General features: G+C 43.2%; 1 protein-coding gene across 6 annotated transcripts in view; it reads left to right on the top strand.

Annotated features, from left to right (window-relative positions):
• DLC1 (DLC1 Rho GTPase activating protein) overlaps nt 1-27,043 on the top strand; it is a 345,300-nt gene that overhangs the window by 290,116 nt on the left and 28,141 nt on the right. For 3 of the 6 annotated variants that reach the window (XM_037128754.2, XM_037128753.2, XM_037128758.2), the window contains one exon: nt 25,780-25,851. In XM_037128754.2, the coding sequence (XP_036984649.2) occupies nt 25,780-25,851 (72 nt within the window). Of the gene's footprint in view, nt 1-10,808; nt 11,493-19,414; nt 19,512-25,779; nt 25,852-27,043 lie in introns of those variants that run through there. The other 3 variants (XM_037128759.2, XM_037128756.2, XM_037128760.2) reach the window with 3 other exon arrangements.

The raw sequence follows: 27,043 nt of genomic DNA, 5'->3' as shown, positions 1-27,043 counted from the left end.
TCTCCACTCAGGTGTCTGGTGCCTGTGCCGGGAAAACGCAAACAGCTGGAGCTCCTCTGTGTCTGTCTGCCTGTCTTTACATTTTGTGTCTCCACATCAGGGCCTCAAGGTAGCCAAACTTCTTCTATGGAAGACTCCAGAGTGAATAACTGTCCCATGAAAAATTCACTGACACTCCATGACCTTTTCCCACCCACCTTGGAAGTAGAGTTGAGTCACTTGGGCCACATTCTAATCATGGAAGGTCACGAGGATGTAAAAGGCAACACACACACACACACACACACACACACATTTGGGTGGTGAAGGAAGGAAGGTGAGCGAAGAAAAAGATCAGAAGAAAATACAACAAAATACCTTGCTCAGTTATTGAGTGTTACGGAAACTAAAAGTTATATTGGAGAGCACTGCAAATGTAGAGTATTATTGCATACCAGACCAACGACCTAATGAGTCAGATGCAAAAAAGGTTGTAGCACCAGAAGCAAGTCGGCCCACCACACATTGTCATCTTTTTATTAGTTTGGTAATTGTTTTAGAAGTCTTCGTGTCGCTGAGAGCAAAGGCCTGGGTCCAAAGTGCCTCTCAGTGCTGCTCTGACTATTCCATTGTAATAATCACAATAGTTTTCTTGGAAGGGAGATGAAGCTCTGCCTGGTGTAGCTCAGTGGATTGAGCGCCAGTTGGGAACCAAAGGGCTGGTGGTTCTATTCTCAGTCAGGGCACATGCCTGGGTTGCAGGCCAGGTCCCCACTGGGGGCCACGTGAGAGGCAACCACGCATTGATGTTTCTCTCCCTCTCTTTCTCCTTCCCTTTCCCTCTCTCCAAAAATAATTTTTTTAATCTTTTTTAAAAAGGGGGAAGATTAAGTGTAGGAAAAGTGGAAAAGTACTCAGTGAAAAGCATGAAAGAAGTCTTACAAACGGGGATAGAAACATTCCATTTCAAAAATGTGGTGGGAAGATTAAAATCGAAATATGATTGGGAAATGAGAGCAGCAACACAGAAAAAAAAAAGAAGAGAAAAGTTTATTTTTAAGAAGGTCATTTTTGTGAAGAGCCTCGAAATTCTACCAAACCAAACAGCATGGTCTGCATTCCGTGGGCAAGTATGGAGACCGCACCGCATACCTCATGAGGCCTCCGTGATGGTGGAGGAGGAAAATGTGAAAAGGCCTAATTTGTGGATTTCTGAGAAATGAGGTTCTGGTCCAGGTTTAGGAAACATGAGAAGCAGACCTTTGGGGGGGGGAGAGTCCTGCCACAGCAGGTACAGCCCAGGGGTTCACAGCACACTCGGCAGGCCGCAGTCTTCTGTTTGGAATTGCTGGGAGGCTTGGTGCCTACTCGGTGGATGCCTTTTCCTTATCACCGCCGTTTGGTGTTCAGCATGTTTGAAGGCTGGATGTGTTTAAAGCCCTATAACTCAAAGAAGTGAATATGAATATGAATTCAGCATTACATTGTATACACTGTATACACAGCATTACACCTGGGAAAGGTGGGACGTGAACTAGTGCTTAGTGCTCACTCGATTAGACCTTAGAGCCCTGGCCATGTTCATCACCGCAGAGAGACTCGGAGTCAACTTACTATTTTTTACTGCTTGTCATTTACAAATAAAATGCAGTATTATTTCACATTAGTGGCAGGTGTACAACATAGAGGTTAAACATTTATATAATTTACAAAATGAGCCTCCAGTAAGTCTAGTACCCACCTGGCGCCACGCGTAGTTGTTACAATACTATTGACTGCATTGCCTGTGCCATCCTTGACATCCCCATGACTGTTTTGTAACCGACTTCTTAATCCCTTTGTAACTCATACTTCTTAATCCCTTCACCTTTTCCACCCAGTCCCCCAGGCTGCTCCCATCTGGCAACCATCAATTTGTTCTTTATGAGTATCTTTCTGTTTTGTTCTGTTTGTTCTTTTGTTGTTGTCGTTTTTAGACTTCACATGTAAGTGAAATCATATGGTATTTGGCTTTCTTTGTTTGGCTTATTTTACTTAGCATAATGCCCTCTAGGTTCATCCAGGTTTTCACAGATGGTAATATTTCATTCTTTTTATGGCTGAGTAATATTCCATTGTATCTATATACCACATCTTTATCTCTGCATCTGTTGGTGGGCACTTGGGCTACCTTCACATCTCGGCTATTGTAAATAATGCTGCAGTGAGCATAAAAGTACATATTATCTTTTCAAGGTAGTATTTTGGATTTCTTCAGCTAGATACCCAGAAGTGGAATTTCTGGGTCATAAGGCAGTTTTATTTCTGATTTTTTGAGGCACCTCCAGGATGTTTTCCATAGTGGTTCTACCAGTCAGCGATCCCACCTACAGTGCGTGAGGGCTTGCACTTTCTCCACATCCTTGCCAACACTTGTTACCTGTTGATTTGTTGATGAGAGCCATTCTTTTTTTTAATTTTTTTAATTTTATTTAGTTATTTTTCAAGTACAGTTTTTGTCTATTTCTCCCATCCCAGCCCCCCTGCCCCGTGCTCCCCACCTCCCTCCCATTTCCTCCCCCCGCCCCAGTCCTCATCCCTGTGTCTTTCATACTTGTTCATCAAAATCCCTTCCCTTTTTCCCCCTTAAATTTCCTTCCCTCTCCCCTCTGGTCACTGTCCATTGTTCTCTATTTCAGTGTCTTTGTTTTTATTCTGTTTGCTTGTTTGTTTTGTCGTTTAGCTTCCTGTTAAAGGTGAGATCATATGGTATTTGTCTTTCAACGCCTGGCCTATTTCACTCAGCATAATGCTTTCCAGTTCCATCCATGTTGTTGCAAAGGGTAGTAGCTCCTTCTTTCTCTCTCCTGCATAGAATTCCATTGTGTATATGTACCACAGTTTTTTGACCCATTCATTTACTGACAGGCATCGTGGTTTTCATTTGCATCTTTCCAACAATTAGAGGCATCGAGTTTCTTTTCTTGTCTTCTGGTCATCTGTGTGTGCTCTTTGGAGAAGTGTCTATTCAGGTCCTCTGTCCATTTTTTAATTGGAGTGTTTGTGGGGGGTGGTGTTAAGTTGTATCAATTCTTTAAAAATTTTGGGTATTAACCCCTTATCAGATGTATCATCATCAGTGCGTATCTTCTCCCAGTTCGTAGGTCATATATTCATTTGGTTGATGGTTTTCTTTGCTGCACAAAAACTTTTTAGTTTAATGTAGTCTCATTCTACAAAAAACAAAATTATTTTTTGTTGTGTTTCCCTTGCCAAGGAGATACATCAGAAAAAAGTATTACTGAGAGTAAAGTCAGAGCATTTACTGCCTGTCTTTTTCTAGGAGTTTTACGGTCAGCTTCAAATTCTTGCTTCCTCAGTTATTAGTGTCAAAACAGGCAAGCTATGCAACCTCTTTGGGTTGAATTCCCTATTTGTAATAATAACTTTTACCTCCAAATTGTATTGTGTCTTCAACTTAAAATCCTTAGTTAAGTGATCTAGCATCCCTGTGTCACCATGTAAATCATATCCACTTATTTATATGTTATTATCTATACTTATAGGTAACAATGTACAGTTTATGTAATATATAATATGAGGGGTGATTTACGAGCACACCTGCCCACACGGCAATGAGGGTTCAGTAGTTTTCGAGCAAAAATGGCACAAGCCCCATGACCCACCCTCCACATTCACCGGATCTCACCCAGAGCGATTTTTTTGTTTGTTTGTTTCCCGGGCTGAAAAAAAAGTCCTCATGTGGAAAAGTTTTGCCCATGTGGAAGAGGTGAAACAAAAAGTGGCAGAAGCACTAAAAGGCACCAAAATTGATAAGTTAAAAGACTGTTTTGAGTATTGCATCAAATGGAGAGCACTTTGAAGGTGACAGAAATTGAAACATGTAAGAATAAATACACAATTTATTATAAGTAAATTCTGGTTTTTTGGGGTCTCCCCAATATCACATATATTATACATATAATTTTAATAATAAGCCAAGGAGCAAGAGAAATTATTATGTGAGCAGCTCAAGGCCACTGGTCATGTCTGTAACTGAGAACACAATTTATATCAGATCTCTACCCATGCGTGGACTTAAGGGCCCTTACAGATTTATTGTTCTAATTCAAACCCAGAGAACTCAGGTAAAAATTCAATGGGGTTTTCTAAATTTTGTTTTGTTTTGTGTATGTGTGTTTTGTCAGCCCATCAGAAAGATGACTCTAATCAGTACAAAAACAGTTGTTTGTTCAACAACAGAATATTTGTATAGGAGAGATTCAATTTAGCCTATTCTCTCCTGGTAAACCTTCAAACATTGGTCTTTCACAATTCACGACCCTTTTTACCAGGTCTACTTTTAAAAAGTATTTATACGTTTTATATGTAAACTCCTAGTTAATAAATGAAAAAAAACAAATAAGTAAGACCTTTGAATTTTGTTTGGATATTGTTGATTTTTTTGATATCATAAACAAACAAGCTTAAAAGGCAGATGACAAACTTGTAAAGGTATTTTTTATAATAAATGACAAATAGTTAATATCCCTAATGTATAAATACTTAAAAAGGTATAATATCTTGCCTTGAAATTATCCCCCAATACAACTTGATTCAACTGAAATCATTAGAGATAATTGACCGAGTTAGCTATGCATGAAAAGCCGAGCTTGACGATTCGGTGTAGCTCCATCCTCCCGCTGACTGTTAAAGCCAGTTAATGATCTGGAGCTGTGTAGGGGTTTCCAGAAATAACACAATAATGGCCAACATGCTGTAGTTAGCAGCTCAGAAAAAGAACTGTTTATTATTTTTCAGGCAATTGCCCAAACCCGGGCTGTGGTATTTTCTTTTCTTTTTTTTTTTTGAACAAACCAATCTACTATGAAGAAACAGCAACAAATCACAACTAAAATGAACACAAACATCTCCTTAATAAGGACGATCTTGTGAACGATTAGATTCTGATTTTCAAAGCTATCATAATTTCTTTGAGCAAGTGCTTAGAGCCCTAGATATTGATTCCAATGTCAGCGCATAGAAGGAACCACATATATGGCTCTTGTAAACAGGCTGGTAGAAAACAGTAAGTTTTTTGCCTACCAGGTAAAAGGCTAACAATGGGTATTTTGGCATTGTACTTAGTTCCAGACAACTGCTTAGGTGGTCCAGGTTTTATTTATTAGTAGATATAGATGCACACGCACACATACATTGCACTCACAGAAAACCTGAAAGTTTCTCAAAAACTCAATGCTTGTGCCGAGGTCTCCAACTTACATCCTGACCTTGCTCAGCTTTTGCAACAGGCCCTATGGAGACCTCATTTTATGGAGAACATTTATTCGAGGTGCTGGGGAAGATAGAAAAATCAAATAAGATGGCTGTAGTGTTTTTTTAAAATAAATAATAAAACCTATTACTAAAAATAAAGCAAAAATCCCACTTGTTAAGTGACCTTGTTCTGCAAATTGATTTTGTGTCTTAGCATTTCTGCTTTCAAAACATGCAGGGGAAACTACTTACGTAAACTCCTAGTTAATAAATGAAAAAAAAACACAAATAAGTAAGACCTTTGAATTTTGTTTGGATATTGTTGATTTTTTGATATCATAAACAAACAAGCTTAAAAGGCAGATGACAAACTTGTAAAGGTATTTTTATAATAAATGACAAATAGTTAATATCCATAACGTATAAATACTATTTAAAAATCACTATGAAAAATCAAAAAAGGGCTATATGATTAAGTAGACAACTTTACAATATATAACTGGCTTCTAAAAATGAATATATTCAACCATAATAACAAAAGGGTCAGACATAAAAGGACAAATACTGTATGACCCTACATATATAAGGTACTTAGAATAGCCAAGTTCCTAGAACATAGAAAAATAATCCCAATTTTTACTTTTCACTTGGTTTGATGTTTGTGTTGTCAGGAGTTGCAGGGAAGCATCAGAGCGGTCCCCGGTCAAGGTCACATGGCAGTTGGGGGTGGCGGGGGTGCTGACCAGGGGCCAGCCCTCTAGGACTCTCACCTCCATGCCTTTTGGAGCAGAGAGGCCTTGAGCTAATAACCAACTTCCTGAGCTGTTAAATGAAATAGCCTTCGAAGCAGATCCTACAGTACTATTGTAATTACCAGTATCTCAGGGAAGCATGCCCATGATTTATCAAACCAGACTTGAGAACGCAGGGTGTTCAAACCCTCCACTGAGCCATGACGGCACTGATCTCTTCCGACTTCCCACCTAGTAGCTTTCTCCTCCGAGCCCTCTCTTCATGTTCATTGTTTTAAGTTATTTTTTTATTGAGATATAATTGACGTACGACATTATTAGTTTCAGATGTAAAATATAATGATGCAATAATGTGTTGGGAAATGATCACATGCTAGTTAACATCCACCACCTTATACAACTGATAACTTTCAGATATACAATACAGTATTATTATTAGCCAGAGTCACCATAGTGTACATTACATCCCGTTACTTATTTATTCATGTTCATTTTTGTTTCAGGATAGCACACTATCTTTTCTAAGGGTTAAAAAAAATTTTTTAATGATTAAAGTCCTATGCCAGACTGGCTCATATTTGGAGCTTAAGTGATTATCCAAAAAGGAGATTTATATCACATTTATGCAGAAACAAGGGACTCCCTCCTCTTCACTAAAAATGCCACTAGTACACTAAGTAAACCTTCCCCATACTTTAAACTTAAATTTTTCAAAAAAAAAATATTGTCCAAAAATGCTTTACTGAAAAAGAGCTCCTTTTGGTAAAATGTGAAAGGGGTGAATTTATTTCTCCACCTAAGCCTCTCTTGTTCTCCTCTTTGCCCCTCCCACCTTGCTAGCCTTTGGGCCTTAAACGTTTCTGGAAAGAATAGAGACCAGGGTCCATGGTGGCGGAAAGACCCAGACTTGGGTCACTGGAGCTTAAGCATCAATGAACGTTTTTAAGGACAAGCATTAAATTTTGAATTTCAGTACTTCTCTGAAATTAGTACTGTTTAAAAATTATTTTCAAGACTTTCTATATTTGTCATATCTCCTATGAATATTACAAGTAAATGTATTTTATACAATTAAACAAAAATAAAAATTTATTTTATGCACTAATTTCACAGTGCTGCATTGCACACAAATCATATTACAACACTTTCCAAGGGCAAGAATCTCTTAGTTCCTGTGCGAGAGAAATAAATTTCCAAAGAGATTGCTTGGCTCATATCACTAGAGCAGAGGTTTTAAATTAGTTGTCCCTGGGCTAAATGAAGTCTGAAGTTGAAATTACTTGGAATGGGTTTAGATGGTTCTAAATTTGTGACCAGCATCTAAAAATGGGTAGATTTAATATGGAAAAAAAAAAAACCAGAAATCTAGGGGATCTTGAAAAATCTTTAAACCCCAAGCAGGGAGGTCAGTGTGTTAACATCTGCCAACAATCCAGGGGGCCTCGGTGGTGCTGTGCACTGGGAAGGGTCCTGGGCACTTCATTTCTCACCTGCCTGCTGTGGCTTGCTTTCCCAACCAGTATTACCTGCCCAAATGCCTGGAGACACTTTCTGCTTTTTTTTTTTTAAACACGGTGTAGTGGAAAAAATGCAAGAGGGTGCCCTTAGTCACTCAGCCATCTGTCACGCCGTTTGGGACTTAGCTATGTGAGCTTTCTTGCCTTGGTAATATGACAGTTGAATGGGAAAACATCCAGAGAGAGAGGGAATGGCTATTCCTGTGCACAGCTCCCATGTAGCTGATGCCCAAACAGAGAAGTGCGTGGAAACAAGCAAACAGCGTAGGGCCTCCTGTCAAACCTTTTTTCTTTTCTTTTTTCTAGTCTGCCATAAAGAACAAGTAATGGATGCCCTGTCTGCATATTTCAGTTGGTTAGAGTATCACCCCCTATGCCAAGGTTGTGCATTCAATCCTCTGTGAGGGCACATACAAGAATCAACCAAGGAGTGCATAAATAAGTGGAACAACAAATTGATGTTTTGCTCTCTTTCTCTCTAAAATCAAACAATAATTTTTTTAAAAAACTCTCTAGAATGATGTAGTGAAGTAGAAAAGATGACATCAATAATCTAGGAAAAAGGAATGAGGCTTGGGCAAGAAGAGACAAAAATATTAGTATGCTTTATTCTGGAAAGATAAATACTTAGTAGGGGTGGGTATATTGGGATTGCACAGACTCATAGACACCCAATTAAACTAAAATACCACTTCTAGCTGATAATAAACATTTAAGAACTTATTCTGAGAACTGATATGCTCTGGAGGAGATGCTGAGAACATCTGCATTTTTAAGGTTTGGATTTTTAATGAATAAGGGAAATTTGTATGTTTAGGAGGTGTGTTCCTTATTTCCAAGTCTGAAATACACACTGCAGCCTGAATGATCTTGTCAAAATGCAAATTTGATACTTAGCTGGCTGGGGAGACACCATGATCAGGAAGGCATTTTCCCAAGGTGAGGCTTATGTACTGACCCCTGTGATTTGGGAAACTCGATGCAGAATTTGTGGTAGTGGGAACTGAATTCACTCTTTCCCTGGCAAATTCATATATATATTTATATATATGCAAATCTGATCATGGGATGCCTCCTAAAAGTGTTTTCTCATTGTTCATGCAGGGAATTGAAAGTTCTTGCCCTTACTTTTCCAGCATCTCCTGGCCTCCCACTCCCCCCTGCCAGCAATTGTGAGCGCTTTGGCCGTTCCTTCAGCATGCAAACGTCAGTGGGCAGCTCTCTCTTGTCTTGGGCCAGATCAGGTCCCCACTTCCTGGCTCTCACAGCACCCCTTTGTCATGTGCCCCTTTTTGCCTCCCCTCTAGACTGTCAACTCTGAGAATGCAGAGATGGGCCTGCCCTTGCCTTACCTTTGCCTCCGCATCAGCTGTGTTACTGAATTTAAGTGGTTGATAGGATATAACCATTTGGGATGTCCTATTCAAGAACAGGACGTGTTAGGTAGTTTCATTTACCTGTAGCAAGGAAAGGAGGTGGGATTCACATCCAAAGCTCTGTCTCAGGAAAGAGAAGTCTAGCTATTGCTTATATACACTCTTTGGCTAATTACATGTTAACTTCTTTTCAGTTGGCTGCAGTTAGCTGGGTGGGTTCCTGTCAAGGTCATCCTGTTTACTGCTGTGTCTGTAAAAAACTGCGCTACATTTTAACTTTTCAAGCTTCCTGAACAGCCCAGACCTAAGGCCCTTGTTCTGTGAACCGTTGTTGGAAGGCAAAAGCCCTGAAAATATTTTGAGTAGAGAAGCCCCAGGCCTCCTGAAATGCGAATCTTCAGAGCCCAATTCTGGGTGGTGGAAAAAGCATTTTTATCTTGTTTTTGGAAGACGGGTGAAAATGAATTTTGTGTATGTAAACTGAGACATGACTATGAAATCAATACATTTTAAACTAAGAGAGACTGAATTCTCCCATTTACATTTAACCCTATTTAAAAATAGCCTCTGCCTCCAGCTCCTCTATCCTCTCCCCTGCTGTGTAGAGTGCATCCAAGATACTACATGTAGGGGGTCCAGCACAAGTAACATGCCCTTGTTATTACAAAATCTTTTATTACAAAACCCTGTAACATAACAATATCACACTCAAGCATGCCATATGACATTTTAGGTGACGGGTTCAAATTAAAGCTATAACTTATTACACCCATATTATTGCCCTACCAACCACACCCAAGCAGGCCCTACATCTGCCGGACCATGTATTTCACTTGTTAATTGTGCATCTTTTCCACCAGGAAGTAAACTCCAGGAGGGGTGGGATGTTTGCCGTTTTGTTGCTCACTGCTTCACCTCCAGAGCCTGGAGCAGAATTGGCCACATGGCAAATGCTCTTCATACGTTTGTTGAGTTAAGGGGTTTAGGTTACTAGTCGTTTTCTTTGCCCAGAAGTAGTAAGTAGAAATTATCAATTAGCCCCAAAGGAAATTTTCGTAGAACTCTGGTTGGGATTTTTTAAAATCTTACAGAGTTTGTATTCAATTACGAGCTTAAAAAAAATGTAGGCTTCCTAGTCCATCAGAACTACTTGAGCACTTACTTGTAAAAATGAAGTTATCACCATCAAAGATTCCAACTGCAATCAGGGGTCAGGTCCTACCAGTTCCAGGAGCTGCATTATTAGGTTGTAGCCCAAGGGCCAGGATTTGAGAAGTACTGGCTGGAACTGCCCACAGCAGACTCAAGACGTGGGGAGTAAAAACTCATCCTTTCTGTCCTGGCTGGTGGGGCTCGATTCCTGTCAGGGTGCGCACAGGAGGTGGTGGATTCCCTCTGATTCCACGTATCTCTCCCTCCCTTCCTCTCTCTCTTTAGAATCAATCAAAGAAACAAAAACTTAAACTCATCCTTTTCTACAGCAGTGTTAACTACTTACATTACACCTACGGGCTTTAGCAATGAATAATTAATGTCCAAAGGACAGATCCTTTCACCACTTTACATAAAACAGTAGTTTATTCCTACTTCCCCTGTTTATGGGTTTCGCCTGTTTATGCGGTTCTTACCAGAATGAAAGGGGGAATTACAGAGATTTAAGCAAAGTGTGCCAAACTACAAAAAACAGGAAAAGTGCGTGCTGTCCAACAGAGACCTCCGGCACTACCAAACGCCTCGTGGGTACATCCTTTGCCTTTGCCCCAGACTCCAGTGGTTGGAGACCTTTAAGTGGCTGCTCCTGCAGAAGTGCACACCGCCGGGGGAAAACATTCCAGCTCCCGCCGGGTGCGGGGCGGGGCTAAGACGGGCGGGACCAGAGGACCGCCCGAGGCTGAGGCTCGTGCGCCCGGCGGCCGGGAAGGAGCGAGGATCTAGCAAGTAGGAGAGGCAGTGGTAGTGGGGTGGAGCCGGGGGCCTGCAGGAGGCCGTGTCGCGGTACCCAAGACTTGGAGAGGAAGCCGCGCAGCCCCGCCCGGTCCCTCCCATCGGGGTGGGCCCAGTCGGAGGGTCCGGCGGGGAGGGCTTGCGGGAGGCAGTGCGCTGTAGCCGCCCGTGCGAGGGCGCTTCGCTCCAGTCCCGGCTATGGCCCATCTTCACCGCAGGAGCAACCGATCCTGGGCTTCTCGCCCCGCTCCCTGAGCGTTCTCCCTTTTCGATCTCTGAAAAACACGTTCTTTCTGGAAAGGCCGTGGCGAGTGGCACAGACAGTCGAGCGAGGATGCTCTGAGGACCGCTGGGGCGCGCGTCTTGGGTGACCGAGTGTCGCGGCGCGGGAGCCCAGGTGCCTCAGGCTGCCTCGATTTCCCCACTGTGCTCCCTCCGCCCCCTGCCGCACTTGATGTGCAGAAAGAAGCCGGACACCATGATCCTAACACGTAAGCTAGACTTGTGCCTTGCCGTTAGGCCAGCTGCGGGAGCCAGCTGCGGAAGGGAACCGCCGCGGAGGAAGTGTCACCCCACCTTGTCAAGCCGGTGCCTGGCGTTCTGTGCTTTTGAAACGCCTTCCGAGGAGGCTTGGGACCGAGTCGCCCGAGTTTCTTGGAATGGAGGAGGTGGAGTGTGGGGAAAACAAGGGGTTTGGGGCGGGGAGGTCTTAATCTCGGGTAATGACCCCTGACTGCACATGCCTTGGGGCTCAAGGGTTGGCGCGTCCTGTGGGCTCGGGGAAGGGCTGAGGGCTGGGAGGCGACCGCGACTAATGAAATGAAGCCCACACTGTCTTTCCGCTGTGGCTCCGGACGTAGGTCCGGGCTTGGGGTGCGTGGCAGAGCGAGGGGTCCTGTGCCAGGCGTGGGGCCCAGGGCCAGGCTGCTTCCATTCCTGCTAGAAATCCCAGGCGACGATGGCCTCTGGCCGCGAGGGCCGTGGCGTAACCGCCTTTCTAATATCTGCCCCTTGGGGACCTTTCATGGCTCGGTACTTGCTGTCCTTCACCATACAAGTCCAAAATCAGCGTCGACTTCCTGTGAGTTTATTGTTTAGGAACGTTTAGATCGTGGTGGTATTTGGAAAGGTTTTTAAGGAAAAAAAAGTAAATCAAAAATTGTTTTAATTTCATAGTAATTTGTTAAGATGTTTTTAGTGCTGGACAGTAATTCAGAAAAGTCTTTGGGGGCTGCCGCCCCTGGAAAGTGTTGGAGCTATGTGCTAGAACGGCTGCAGTGTGCCTTCACGCGCGGGGTCGTTGAATCGGTTTCCTAAAGTGTCCCATTGAGATGCCCAAGCCCTTGGCTCCTGAAGGGACGCCCGTAGAGAGCGAGTCCCCGGGCCAGCGATAGGAAGGAAGGACGCCTCCCTGCCCGATTTTTTTTTTTTTTTTTTTTTTTTTTTGGAGCGAGGCGACAGCCTTTTGGAACCCTGCCACAGCGTGTGACCTTGTCCCTACTTCCAACGTCACGAGCCGAGCCTTTGATCTTAGGGAAGGAGTTGCACCCTTGCCTGAAGCAAACGGGCTCTACCACGTGTAATTTACCGCGCCTCCCCCCCCACCTACACACACACACACACACACACACACACACACACACATTCCCTGTTACTAGGGGCGTTAGAGAGGACCCCTGGCGAGGCTGGCGGGCGGCGTGGGAATCCTGGGTCCGCAGCCTGGTACCTGGGTCTGGAAAGTGACAGGACCTTTCTGTCCCTCCTTCATCAGCGACATAGGGGACTAACCCTATTTACCGCACCACGAGAATTGTGAGGATCAAACGAACTAATGCGAGTGCTTGGCACAGTGTGTGGTGCTGATGTCCCACAAATACTCAATTTATGCTAGTTATTGTAGAAGGAAACCCCTGCGTGTAGTCCGTCTGCTCTGTGGAGAAGGAAACCTTACACTGTGCCAGCTATGAGTCTTTATACACCCAGCATGGTTAGCAAATGGATTCATGCTTGGGATCCAGAGGCCGATTCAGCCATTGTCCGGGGGGAGGAATGCAGCCCAACTAAGCAAAGCCACCCACCACAGAAGGATTCATGAGGGTGGCATCTCTGACGCAGTGGGGTAGAAAAAAAAGATCACAGCTCTGTAGGCAGAAGAATACTGAGTCTCAAATTACATTTTTTTTCCAAACTCTGCTGAAAGGATGAGGGAAAAATAATAGCCCAGCAGAACTCTGAGTGTAAATCTATCAGCAGCTCCAAGAGGTTGACTAATTCAGCATCCATCTGGTCCTCCCAGGAGATAATTTGCAGACCATAAGTGTGGAATTAATGGAGGCACCCAGTGCCACCTTGGCTGGCAGATGGCAGCAGATGGTTTGAGGGCTGCCCTGTAAGTCAGCAGCCCCCCCCCCCCAATAGAAGGACTAAAATCCTGGAGAATGAGTGTCAAATAGTTAGCAGATGTACATTCAGAAGTTATTTCAAGACGTTTTCTGAGAAAATGTTGGCGATTGCTCATATTAACTTTTACTGTGGCATGCCAGATTTATGGCGTGGCCCAAACCTGGGTACATATTTTTATCATTAGCACTACTGTTGAGAGTTTAAAATGAAGCACAACAGACTGACTTTCTCTCCCAGCTGCTTTTAAAAGTTTGCTTTTGACAAAAACATCTCATTTTAATTCAAGCTGAGTGACACCTTACACCACATTGGCTAGAAGCTCAAGAGCAGGGACGGACTTGGTTTCCCAGCTCTTCAGAAGCAGAATAAGTAGTTCCCAACTTAAATCTTTCCCTAGAATGGATGGGAGAAGTGGTTTTGCTTACTTCTATGTCTTAACTTTCCAAGTGTAGATCTTATGAAAAACGCCACTTACTCCTTAAAGAGTGAAAAGGTTGAACAGACAAGTAGTTGACTGGCTAATTGTAGGCAGTGTTCCAAGTTTTAATACACTGGACCAGTCAAATGATTTTCCTATATTTGTGTAGTGAAGGTGAGAGGCCAGTTGCACTTTAACTTAAAGCCTTTCTTTATTTTGTTCTCTTTTTTAAGATTTTATTTTTCAAAGGAGGTAGTAGAGGGAGAGAACCATCAATGTGTGGTTGCCTCTTGCACGCCCCCTACTGGGCACCTGGCCTGTGCCCGGGTCAGGCATATGCCCTGACTGGGAATCCAACTGGTGACACTTTGATTCACAGGCAGACACTCAACCACTGAGCCACACCAGCCAGGGCTATTTGTTTCTCATTTTGTTCTTTTTCTATACTGCATTTTAAAGAGCAAAAACCAAATAAGGTTCTTAAAACGATGTTTGGTTGCTTCTGGAGGAGATAACACATGAACAGAAACACGTATTATGATTAAACAGCGTATGCCTGTGAAATGAAAAATGTATCTAGTACTCACACTCCATTTGTAGGGGCTTTCGGGGGATGAGGCGGGCCCCAGGGAGATGCCTCCAGGCAGAGGCTTGGTGGGATTCCAAGGGGTGGTTTCAAATACAAAAATAAGTACTTGGGTCTCCCTGGGTGTCCCCATGGAGATTTTAAGCCATGATGCAATGTTCAAATGAAAGTGGTATTTTTATGACTTAGGCAAGTAAATATGCAATTTGAAAATAGCCAGGGAAGGGTGCATTGGTCCAGAGGAATGGGCCATGCAAAGTACAGTGGGTGAAGTGAATTGTAGTTTTTTGAAGAGAGCCTTGTGCTGGGCAGGATGGTCCAGTATTGTAAACACGAGTTTTCTCATACTTAACTCTCCTTCCTAGCAACAGGAAGACGGAAATGAGGCCATGCAGAGAGGGGAAAAAAAAAAGACCCTGACCTGCTCCAGACAATACTTGACCCACCCTAGCATTCACCCTGTGCAGCCAGAAGACTTGCAAAAGTAAAAATAACTTCAGATGTTTCCCCTTCCTCCCTGGCTGTTGCCAAATTGCTGAAGTCTGAATTCTTGGTGCTTTAAAACAGTGATTTTTCAGCCACTGTGCTGCAAAAAATTTTTAAATGTGCCACACCTGACTCTTTGGTCAGGGGCACTGACCTCTTTTCCCTTAGATGGTCAAATAAAAAATGACAACCGCCAACAGAGCGATAGCTGTCCTTCTGACAGGTATAATCAAGATTATACCTACTTTTTGTCAGATTGGCAAAAAAATACATTTTTTGGTGAGCTGCAGTATTTTAGTAATTAGTGTATGTGTGCCATGAGATGTAAAAGGTTGAAAGCTGCTGTTTTACAACATTAGAGATGGTGTGGCTGGCATCAGGGCACACGTCATGCCACCCGGGCCTGTTCATGAAACTGTGAAGCAGACCTGAGAAGAAAAGAGACAGTCATTGTTAATGTTTGCAGAACCCAGTGATTAGAATTATATGAATCAAGATCCAGTGCAGGAAAGAAAACTTAATTTCTAAATTTAGTCCTTCTGCATTTCTGAGTGCTCATTTTTCCAGGATTTGCCCCTAAGATACTTAAGTCAGAGCAGTGGGGCTACAATGCAAAGGAATTATCTACATCCAGCATTCAAGACATAGGGTCCTCGCTGTGATGGTCCAGGTGACGCCCAGCCGTGAAGTGTGAACATTCTGTCCTAGAAAGCAAAGTGGTCCCAAGGCCCTCTTTTCAGTGGCTGTGAAATTGGGAGAAAATGCTTTTTTGGAACAGATGTGTACAGCTGTCCTTCCAGCAGACTCTGTGGTTGTTGTGTGTGGAGGGTTTCAGTGGGTTGGGGGTGATTTCCCTTTTAAGAGAGAGCGCTGCTGGAGGGTTAAAATATGTTTCCTAAGATTGGGTTGCTGGTGCGAGTGCCCTGGGTGTTTTCTTTGAGCCTCTAATTAGTCAGAAATCTAATTACTGTAAAAGGGGTGAGATTCCCAGCTGAGAAGGGTTCTTCCTGTCTGTCTGCCCTTTTCCTTGGGGTACCCTGTGTTGTCGTTAAGTGTTATCGTGATCCATGATAAGGAGTGGGGAGTAGCCCTGCTGGGAGTTCTTTAACACTGTCTGCTCTGTCCTGACATTTTGTTCACTAGCTGCTCCCTCCTTGCCATTGAAGTTGATGGAGGACAGGGAGAAAGCCTTGCACACTCAGCCTGTGTACAAGAAACAGTCAGCCTTCTCTCTTATAGATAACTCCTTTTGTTTTAAGTTATATAAAACAATTTGCAGACTTTAGACAAGAGCGTATTAATATTACAGAAGTAAAACATATCATGTTTGCATTCATAGTCACACATATGGTCTTTTTTTTTTTTTTTTTTTTTTTTTTAACCACAAGGCCACAAAGCAGATGCAGTGATTTCCATTTCCCAGATGAGGGATCGGGCTGGCAGGATAGGACACCCTGCCCGACATCACTGGTGGCACCTGGCCGAGCTAGGGTTTCGGCAGGCTGTATATAGCTGTCGAGTCCACCTTGGGGAGACATATTTGTCAGGAGTTGATTCCATTTAGGAAACTGTACTTGTCACTTGGCATCATGTAGAGCTTTGTGGTCACTCTGCGGTTTGCTGGGGGACTTGTGCTCCCAGGTAAGGAGCTACAGTGTTAGGGTTCAGGATTGAAAAAGTAGTAGGTTCTGCCTCCCTTCTTCGGGGGCCTAGTGAATGGAGATTTGAGCCACTGTCTCTCCCACGGAGACCAGGAGTCTGGGATACCATATTCTAGCCTGTTACTGACTGTACTGAATAACACCTTCTTCACTGAGAGTGCTTTAAAATAATATGTTTAAGGGAAAATTTTCTCGCAGATGTCACTGAAAACATTTGAATGGCGTCATGAGAGTGCTGCGTAATATGGAACTAATGTTCTTGGGCACCCAAAGGTAAAAGGTTAGAACTTGGCATTTGTTTTTCTTGACCACACATCCTTGCTTTTTGTTCTGCTACGAGACTGTGTTGCAGTGTGGAAGGTGCACTCCTTTTCCATTCTCACAAGCCCCTGTTCGGTGGCCTTTTCAAGTCCTCCCCCCTCACGGCCCCAGGAGGAAAATCAAACGCTAACAGAAGGCTGAGGTCAGTGAGGCAGAGTCCTCAGATGCCTTCCACACGGCCCATCCACATTTTGTTCTCTTCCCTGCCCCACCTCTGAGTGTCCTGTGGAGAGGACTGGCCGCTGCTTCCTGACTTGTCAGAAAGGCGCCTTCCTTCTTGCTGGAGTCTCTAGAGGATGTCTGAGGGACAAAAGTGTTCCACACCCTGTGGCTGCAGCATTTCTCGGGCTGCAGCACTTAGGAGACCAGAGAGGAAGGGCCCTCTGAGGTGAGAAGGCCAGTGGCCTGTGCACTGCAGCCACAGGGTGCCTTTTATCACAGTCAGGTGACAAAGTAGATAAAGATGCTGAGACTCTGAAATCACAGTTAACCTCCAGGGCCTGGAGTGACCAGAAACGCAAAGGGACAGGCTCCACGGAGCTTTTCTTTTTCAAACTTTATAGCTTGAAGAGGGGATCTTGCCTCATCCTTGTGTGTTTGTAAAACACTTTTATGGGAAATTCCAGAACTTTGCAAAGCACCCTGGAAAAACATTGCCTCTCCCCTACTGAGATGGGGGGAAGTTCAGTGACTAGTCCAAGGTCACATGTGAATTGAAAGGAACTGCAGACCCCTTCCTGCCTGGTGTGTCAACAAAGTGAGTTTAGCAACAAAATGAGGCTCTTAATGTGTTTGTAGGAAACACATATCAGTTATAAAACCAGGAATGTTCCTAAGTGAGAAAGAGGTGCCTGAATCAGAATTTCACCATTAGACTGTATGTGTTGGTGGGGGGTGGGGCTTTAAGCAGTTTTGATGAAAACAGTGCTTTAGATCACTGAAAAGACAGTAATACCTTTTAAGTACTTTCTGGGCACAAACTTGGAGAGTCAAAGTGAACAGTGTTCCCGGCGTGAGGTCGGATGTAGGAATGGCTAGAGAGAGCCTCACCTGACGAATAACTGCCAAGTGTTTATTTTCACTCGTCTTTGATAAGGCAACTTGAGTTTTTATTTGACTCTTGATTTTCTTTTTCCTCTTTGTCAGAATTAACTAAAGTATGGATGAACAGGGTTTTTTTGTTTGTTTGTTTTTAGAATTCTTCACTATTCCCTTTATTGAGGGTGTTTTGTGAAGTTTGCATGTTTCCTGTGCAATAGCACCGTAGACTTTAGGGCAAAAGCCAGAGATAGGGGGTGGGTGCATGGGGAGCTTAGCGGAGTAAGTGTTGCTAACGTGTTAAGAGAGAGAACTGATACGCCTGCCCATCCTTGATCATGGAGATGATGGTAGGAGTTACTTTGGGTAACTAGGTATTTTGACTTAAAGCAGCGGTGTCAGACTCATGTTCACAGGGTCCGCATCAGCCTCACGGTTCCCTTCAAAGGGTCGAATGTAACTTTAGGACTGTAAGGTAACTACTTATAAAGGGGCAAGGAGTTGCAGCCAGGTAGAAACAAGGTTCCAGACCAGATAAAACAAGGCGGAGGGCTGGATTCGGCCGACGGGCCTTGTGTTTCCCACCTGTGCCTTACATAACAAGTTTAAAAGGAAGTGGATTATACAATCTTAATATATATACTTTGCTTTACAAAAAAAAAGGCTCAGAAAAATAAGGCCCTCCAAGTATATTATTTAGATTGTTTTCTTGAAATTGTCTTCTTAATCTATGCATTTATCATCTTAAAGGGCTTGGTATTTTAAAAGCTATTTCAAATAATTTTTCATGGCAATGCATGGTTTGAAATGCATAAGTATTTGGTACAGAATAATAAAAATGTGTGTGCACACGTGTAAATCAAAGGAGGGTTGTTTTTTTTTTTTTTTAAATTCTGCCCAAGATTGAAATGAAATAGAAAGATGTGATGAGCAACATCCATCTCCTTAATAGTCTATTTTCATTTCATTTGGACTTCTTTTGTGCTGGGCAGTTGGTTAAGTGCCAGTTCTGATTTGCTGGGAGATGTTTTCTGCTCCTGGGAGTAATTGAATTAGCCCAAGTCTGGAATGCCTGACGAAACCATGGTGCACGTGGGCTCAGGTTAATACTGAGCTGTCTGCCTTTGCGACAGCCCAGATTTTTTGATGTGAGGTACTTGCCTTTTTTTGTTTGTTTGTTTCTGTGTTAAAAGCAGTATTTTTCAAATGCTTGAGCTGAACGATCCCCAAAGGGGATTTCGGTTGATTTCATTTTGCCTCACTGGAGCGCCAAGTCACCAGTCACGTGCCTGGTCCCAGGTTCGGGCTTGCAGGGCAGGCCTCCCACGATTTCCTTCTTTCAAGACGAAACTATTTATTAAGTCGTCATCACATCATTGGGGAAAATGGGTCCCTTTCCCCCTTTATATGATTTCGAGGAATGTTCTTTCCTGGAAAGCATCATATCTGCCTCCAAACCTCAAGGCAGGAGAAAGATTTTTTTTTTTTTAATCTTGAAAACTCTCCTCAAACTTCCAGTTCCTATTCAAACTAAAAAAAAAAAAAAGCGCCATGATTTAGAAGTGAGGGCGATCTTTGTGAGTGCAGAAAGCGCTCTGACCTGTGAGCAAGAACGAGGTGGCTCTGGAACCTTCAGCAAACCACTGAAACCCGAACCAGCTTCCTCACTTGTAAAGAAAAAGGATGCAGAGCTCCAAGATGCCTTTCAGCACCCATTGCACACCGATCCTGTAGAAGCCAGGATGCTGTTTTAACTGAAATACAAACATGAAAGGTCAGTGAGCAAAGTAAAGGCTTTCTGTGGGTTGAAGTGTTTTTCTTCCTTTAAAGATTAATTTTAGTTCAAGGACTGCAGACACATAAGCAGGAACATGTAGGGTTTTGAGTTCTTTATAATACGAACATAGGTTTCATGGAACAAATCAAGAAATGAATCCCTTAAAAATTAGATATTTCAGCAATAAACCAGTGAAGTTACAAAATAGGGACTTAGAGCAGCTAGGATTGATCCGATGTTTTGAGGGAAGAATGTCTCGGTGAAATTGATACTAAAGCTGGAAAACTGGCAGTAGAAATGGAACCTGTTCCTAAGGGCATCAGTGAGAAGGGGAACTGAGCAGAAAGGAAATTGCAGAGACCGAAACCTAGGGAATCTGCAAAGCCTGTGGCAGTCCCAGGTTTTACAGACGTGAAAACAAGTCCAGAGAGATTATTTGCATAAAGCCACTTAGCTGAACAGTGGATTTTTCCCTGACCTGTTCCAGGTAATACTTTGCCCTCTTTTTGTGATGGGTTGATTATTAGAAAGAGTTTGGGATACTCCGAGGCAAAACCATTTCACATCTGAGGAAATCAAGCTGGTTGCTCATTGGGTGAACAGGCAAAGGAGATGCTTTTACCTACTCTCTGCGATGACCTGCTTCCCACTTCATGGCTCCCCTTTCTGTTCTGTGTTACAGTAAATCTGACTGCTTGCCATTGCTTCCCAAACACCTGTGTTTCCCCATCTATCCACCTCACTGATTCTGTGTCTTTACTCTGAATTCTGAATATCTTCTGCCATCTAATCCTACATAGATCAAAACCCTCCTTAAAACAAAGGCAAAATAAAAACATGTGCTCAAGTAGCCCCCTCCCACCTCTGAATTCACACAGGTCTTTCCTATATTCATCCCAATACATTCTCTGTACTGTACACAAGTCTTTAGTTTCCTTCCTTCCTCTCAGCCTCCCTTTCTTCCAATTTTCCTTCCTTCCTTCCTTCCTTCCTTCCTTCCTTCCTTCCTTCCTTCCTTCCTTCCTTCCTTCCTACCTACCTACAGAAAAGCTATGCACGAAAATATTGCATTTCAAATAGCTTGCTTTGGTAGATAACAAATAAGATTTTCAAATACAGTAGGAAAACCATAAGGCTGTGTATATTTCACCTGGGTCACTTGGTGAAACTCATTTCAGTTTTACATATGCTTCTACATACACCTGTGTTTTGGTACATGAACGCGTGCATATGTTTATACACGTTACCTGCATACATACATGTGCCAGGTTACAAGGTAAAATATATTTCTTATGGCATATTTATTGATGTCATATTTAATTATTGAGCAACTACTATGTCTCCCACACTGTTGGCTCATGGGATATATACCAGAGAATATGACAGACAAAGAAGCTTGCCCTTTTGGAGCTTACGGAGGGGAAAGACAAAGTAAACCTAACACGTGTTTTGGGAGAAGGAAAAATAAGGCAGGAAAGGGGAGCAGGGTGGATGAGAAGAGGCCAGTGTAGCTGGATCCCTGAGCCCGAGAGAGATGCGCCGACGGACGGAGTGCAGTGAGGAGCCGGGGCACAGGGGCCACCGCTAGGACTTCCTTCAGCTTTCACTTACGAAGTAGTAACTCATTGGTGCTGCCTGGACAGGGACCTGGGACCTAACACTTAGGACCTAACGAACACAAGGGCCTTAGAATAGCCCTCAGGAAACCAATTCACCCTAAGTGGAGGGTCATCAGACACCATGTACTCAACTGTGAATTACCTTTCCATTTGGCTTCCTGCTTCGGGGTAAGAACCTGCGTCTTTGATTGTTCCTGTGCACAGCTGGCAACATACTTAGTAGGTGTTTGATAAACAAACATGGAGTGAAGAGGGAAATGAAGGAACATTGGCTTCACTTAAACGCGTGCCTGTCCCGGAACATACCTGACAGTGGATTTGAGTCAAATGCTATCAGGCCAGATGGCCTTAGGAACTGAACTGGGACCGGCAGGTCTTTCAGAAGCTTCCTCATTGGCTTCTTTCAGAATATGCACAGAAGATTCTAAAAAGAGTCAAAGATTTTGAATTTTTTTAAGACATGTGAGGAGAGGAATTTTTCTAGTTGCCAGTCAAAATCTTTGCTGTGATTAGGTAATATTAGGGTTTGATAAATATTAATGAATAGATACTGCTATCCGACTTGCTCCAGCCAGAATCCCTTTTACATAGGTAGCTCCTGATGACCAGTCTTTGGCAGCTGGGTGTGTTTGGCATGTCTTTTTATTCACTGCAAAGAGAAAAGGATTCAAGTCAGAGTTCTTTGTCTGTATTCGTCCTCCAGTTCCTTGGGCTTTTGTTGAAGAAATAAATTTGGGCAGCATTTGCCTTGAGTCCTGATTTGGGTAGCATGTTGTTGAAGAAGGCAGGGAGCCTAAAAATACCCACTGTGAGGATAACAGACAGAAGGTGCAAGGAATCAATCGCTTCCTGCTTCCGCCCAATCGCTGTTGCTCAACCTAAGAACAGCGAGTTTAACGAACGATGACAGGCTTGGGGAATTTCGGCCTCACTCACTGTTGAGGGGCGAGGGGAAGAGAGGGTCATCCCCCTGTGCCAGGAAGTGTGCAAATAAGGCCTAATGGTTCCCAGTCAGACACAAAAAGGTCCTGGACCTCAGGCATCTAATCCAGCCAGCCACTAACGCTGATTCCAGTAAAAATTTCCGGTTTCCTACTCAACACATTTGTCTGTCGTTTGCCTAGAGAAAACCCAGGTAGAAAACTGATGTTTTCTCGCCATTGTGCTTTCACTTTCTGACGGCATTTTGGCCTGGTGGGGGATGTTTTTCAAAAATCGTCCTTATAGTGTTCCCACCACCACTCACATGCACCGAGGGAAGAACCAGGCCCTCATGGCCAGTTAGAGGGCTCCAAAAGCCAGGCATGGGGGAGTCCTCGTGACCAAAGTAAGGACACGTACACAGTTTTCTTTGGTATTTTGAATGCTGTTTGTTGGTATATGTTTTTAAGGATAGAACCTATCCTGTTCATTTCTGTGAGTCTTAGTTCTCTATTCCACTGTGGCATTCAAATGTAACAAAAGCTCATTTTTAAGGAAAAGTTATTTCTCTGCTTACTTCGTCATCTGCATACCTTGGGGGTAATAGTGGTAATCCATGTTTTAGAACCAGTATGAAGAGTAAATGAATGAATGAGCATTAAGTGCTGAGATGGTGCCTCGCCCATAGGAAGCACTCAGTAAAAAAAGGTAGCCATTGATAAAGGAAGGAGAGGCAGGCATCTGGAAGGACTGCCCGGAGGAGGCAGCATTTGAGCTGGGCCTTGAAGGATGGGTGAAAGTTGACATTGAGCGGATGGGAAAGCATCTCAGGCCAGAGTGGTCAGAGACGTGTGGGAAGATGAGCATCGAGTTTACTTTGGCTGGAGTATAAGCGAGTACAGGCAGCTGGAAAACTAGGCTGGACGCCACATGAAGAGCCCTGAAAGCCACGCGGAGGTGTTCAGACTTGATTTTCTAAGCCGTGGAGTTCCGGTGAATTTTGTGGGGGAGAGACAAGATCAGAACTGTAACTTGGGAAATTTGATGAGCCGGGGTTGGATAGATTCTCTGAGGGAGGAGAGAATTGGAAACCTGGAGTTGGAGTTTTAGTTCAGAAACAAAAGTAAAAGTAATGAGTAGTCAGGGAGGTGAAGAAAGGGTATTCCCCAGCTGACTAGGATGTGGGTGTCAGTTCATTCCTTGTGAAATGAAAGGGAAAATTTATTTCAATGTAAAATTGATACAGGCTCCCCTATTTCCCGTGGTTTCATATCTAAAAGAAAGACAGATTCTCATCTGTTTTGGGAAAGGTAAAATTACGGGATCTCTGCAGTCCTTGACAGTATTGCTTTTTAGCCATTGCGAGCCGTTAACTCAGTTTTCTGCTGGAGAAGCAAATCTTCACCTGTTCACATCGTTGTTTTCGAACCAGCGGCCCTAAGAAGAGTGACGATTGGGACTCAGTTTTCAGGCCAATCTTGGGGCATTTCATTTTCTTGGCGGTGGAAAACGGGCAAGAGAACAACAGGACAGCAACAGGCGCTGGGAGTCCCCACACACTGGCCCCTTGGGTCAGTGATACATGTGACAATACCTGGTAGTTTGTAAGGAGGACATTATATAAAGAAGCGTCAGGATTTTTTAGAAAAATAATCTCTTATAGCTTCCGTGTCTCTTGGCATAAAGCCATTTTAATGAGAAAACTGGGACCACGCGCTGAACAAGAGGCAGCGCTGGCTGTAGGGCCGCGTCTGATTGAGGCTGTGGTGTGTGCGCCGTGAGCTGGTGTTCCCGCCGCTGCTTAGGTAGAAATTAGGAAAGCAAGAACATTTCTTCTTGAACAGTCTATTACCGTTCAATGTCCAACAGTCTGTTCAACAGAAGTAACCTCTAAATAGTCAGAAAAGTGAGTTCTTTAAAATACTTTTTACAAAACAAACGCTTGACTCTTTTTTTCTTCCTCTATCTATTTTTCAGCAGGGGCCATAGAGATAGAGGAAAAGTAGTTTCCTCATTCTTTAAAATAAAATGTTGAGCTTTTGTATATTTTTCCATCAGTATGGTTTTTCTAGAAAATGTTTATTTTATGATTTTCGTTAAAGCTTTCTTGCCCTGGCTGGTGTGGCTCAGTGGACTGAGTGCTGGCTTGCAAACGAAAAGGTCACCAGTTCGATTCCCAGTCAGGGCGCATGCCTAGGTTGTGGGGCAGATCTCCAGTTGGGGGCATGTGAGAGGCATCCAATTGACATCTCTCCCACCAATGTTTCTCTCCCTCTTTCTCTCCCTTCCTTTCCCCTCAAATAAATAAAATATTTAAAAAAATAAAAAATACGGCTTTCTCAACTTTTTACTGAGACAACGTATGAATAAAATGTTAAGCACAGATAATTCACACTGGACAATTCTGTTTATTCTTTTATGCAGTACAAACATCGAGGCTCGTACATGTTTATCTCACTTGATTCTTCATCCCCAGTTCAGCCCTGAATCTGGTGTTTAATGCTGCAGCTTTCGTGATAAGATTCGTGGCTATCAACTTTGCCACACCTTTTGCTTCTCCTCTGCAGCTGTAACTGTGTGTGGTTTGGGTGTTAACTAACTCGTCGGAAGACAGCAGGTGGTTTTTCTCTTTGGCCTGCTCAATAAGGACATCCCTACCTGTGGTAATGAATTCGAGTGTTCATAATTACCTTTCTCTAAAGGCCAAGGATCTCTTGAAATAATAGACCAAAAAAATGCTTTGAAACCTTACAGTTACTAGACGAAATTAAGATACATATTTCCCCTAAGGTGGGCTCCCATCTGGCTCAGAGGAGAGATGCTAAATGAAGGTTTGCATCTGGAATAAATTAAGCAGTGTTGAGATATTTATAATGGTGACTATCCTTCACCGATACCTAAGAAGTCTGGTGGCCTGAGGAAAGGGGGAAGAGAAACCGAAAGAATATTCTTTGTGCAAACAGGGAAACTCATGAATGTGCCCTCATCTCCTCTGTGAGTCAGTTTTCATGGGATTGTGACCTCGTGCTAGAGTGGGTTTGAACAGATGTGTCAGTGACTCTTGGCCTTTCTGCTTATCAGTACCATCCACAAGATGTTCATCACGGGGAAAAGAACCTTTATCAGGCAATTCGGCCTCCCAGAATTGTGGCATTGATTGACTTGATGCCCCCACACCTGACAGCCAGGACTTCCATCTGGCCCTAGTGCCTGGGGCTTCGACATGCCCCCCCCCCCCACCCCCGTCAGGTGGCTGGAGGCCTGTTCTTCGGGTCAGGCTAGTTCCCTTCCGGGGGTGGGGGGGTCAGGCTTACTTGGTGGCCTTCTGTTGATATGAAAAGGAAACCAAGTTAGGCCAGCCAGGCTGCAGCTGCTTTATATAATCCCTCAGCTTTCTCATATGCCCCATCTTCACCATCATTTCTAACCAGAACATAGACGCAGCACAGAGTGACTGACTGCTGGGTCTAAGCACCAAGATCCCTCATTTTTTTTTAAAGGAAAGACAGTAATTATGTGCATTTTTAAAATGTAAAAAAATGCACCAAATTTTAAACCATTTGAATGAAGGGGTTTTCTTTTCTTTCTTTCTTTTTTTTTTTTTTGGCTTATTTGGGACCAACAGACATCCGTGTACTGCTTATATAACAAAATCAGTTTATTAAGGAAAAAGAAGCATGCGAAGATACACATGACTGACAATTTTGTCTTCTGTTCTATTGCAGAAATTGAAGCCAAAGAAGCTTGTGACTGGCTGCGGGCAACGGGCTTCCCCCAGTACGCACAGCTTTACGAAGGTGAGCCGGGAACACTGTTTCTTTTTTAATTAGCATAATCATATCCTTGCTTCAAAGTTATTATGGATCTATGGTTTATTTTCAGATACTGTATTTTATTATATACTGAACTATTTCATTCATTAAAATAACAACATAGCAAGCACCTAAGACCCCCACCACTCAAAACAAAAGCTAGGACCTTGATAAAAACACCCACATGTCCCCCAAGAGGTCCCTCTGTTGCCCCCACACCTGAAGTTGCCATCATCCTGAAACCTCTCCTTACCAGGTTCTTGCTTTCGTGTTAGGTAGTTTTATTGCATTTTCCTAAAATACCTTTTTCTAAACTTATTTTTCCTCTATAAAAAGGCTATTGTGCTCTACGTAATCTTGTAGGATTTAATACTTTCACTTCTTATATTGCGATTTCTCCATTCTGTGTGCCCCCTGCTTCTGCTTCGACTGCTGTGTAATAAATACTTCATTGCAGGGATGCAACACAGTTCATTCATATACACGCACTGGGGAGCCTTTGGGTTTTCTGCTTTGTGTGCATAAACTGTGCTGTTTTGAACATTCTTGTGCTTTTGTGGTCCATGGGCAGTAACTGATCTTGCATGTATGCCCGCTGCTGGCTTGTAGTAGGGTTACTGGGTAATAGAGAATATGTATATTCACTTTTATAGTGCAGGTTTTAAAAAAATGTACTGGTTTTCACTCCTACACGTATTCTCACTGCTTGATATATCAGACTTTAATTTTTACCAATCAAAGGGCTATGACATGATATCTTACAGAGTTTGACTTCCATTGCCCTAATGATTAATGATATGATGCATATTTCTTTATGTCATCTGGTTGTATCTGTTTGCTCTTCTGTAAAACCTGTTGCACATTTTCCCAGAGTTGATTATGCTTCTCTTCATGATTTGAAGGAGTTCTTTATTGCGAGTGGTAAGCCTCCACTGCTCCAGTGTTGCAGTTTGTAATTAGGCTCTTCACTTTTTTTGGATTGTCATTTGATGAATATTATTTCTTCTGTGGCATTCGATTTTGTAATGAACAAAAATGGGCCTTTTGAAAGAATGATTAGGGTCTAGGATGAAGTTTCACTCCTTCATTTCCTCAGCAGGGCCCTGGGGATTGCTGGGGTGCTGGGGGCAAGGGTGAGGGACACCCCCAGTCTCCAGCCTTCACTCAGCCTCTGCCT

The sequence above is a fragment of the Artibeus jamaicensis genome, unplaced genomic scaffold (assembly GCF_021234435.1).
Source record: "Artibeus jamaicensis isolate MK-2021 breed Jamaican fruit bat unplaced genomic scaffold, CSHL_Jam_final scaffold_833, whole genome shotgun sequence".
NCBI lineage: Eukaryota > Metazoa > Chordata > Mammalia > Chiroptera > Phyllostomidae > Artibeus > Artibeus jamaicensis.
The sequence above is the reverse complement of the archived record's forward strand: the minus strand, read 5'-3'. Positions and strand labels throughout refer to the sequence as shown.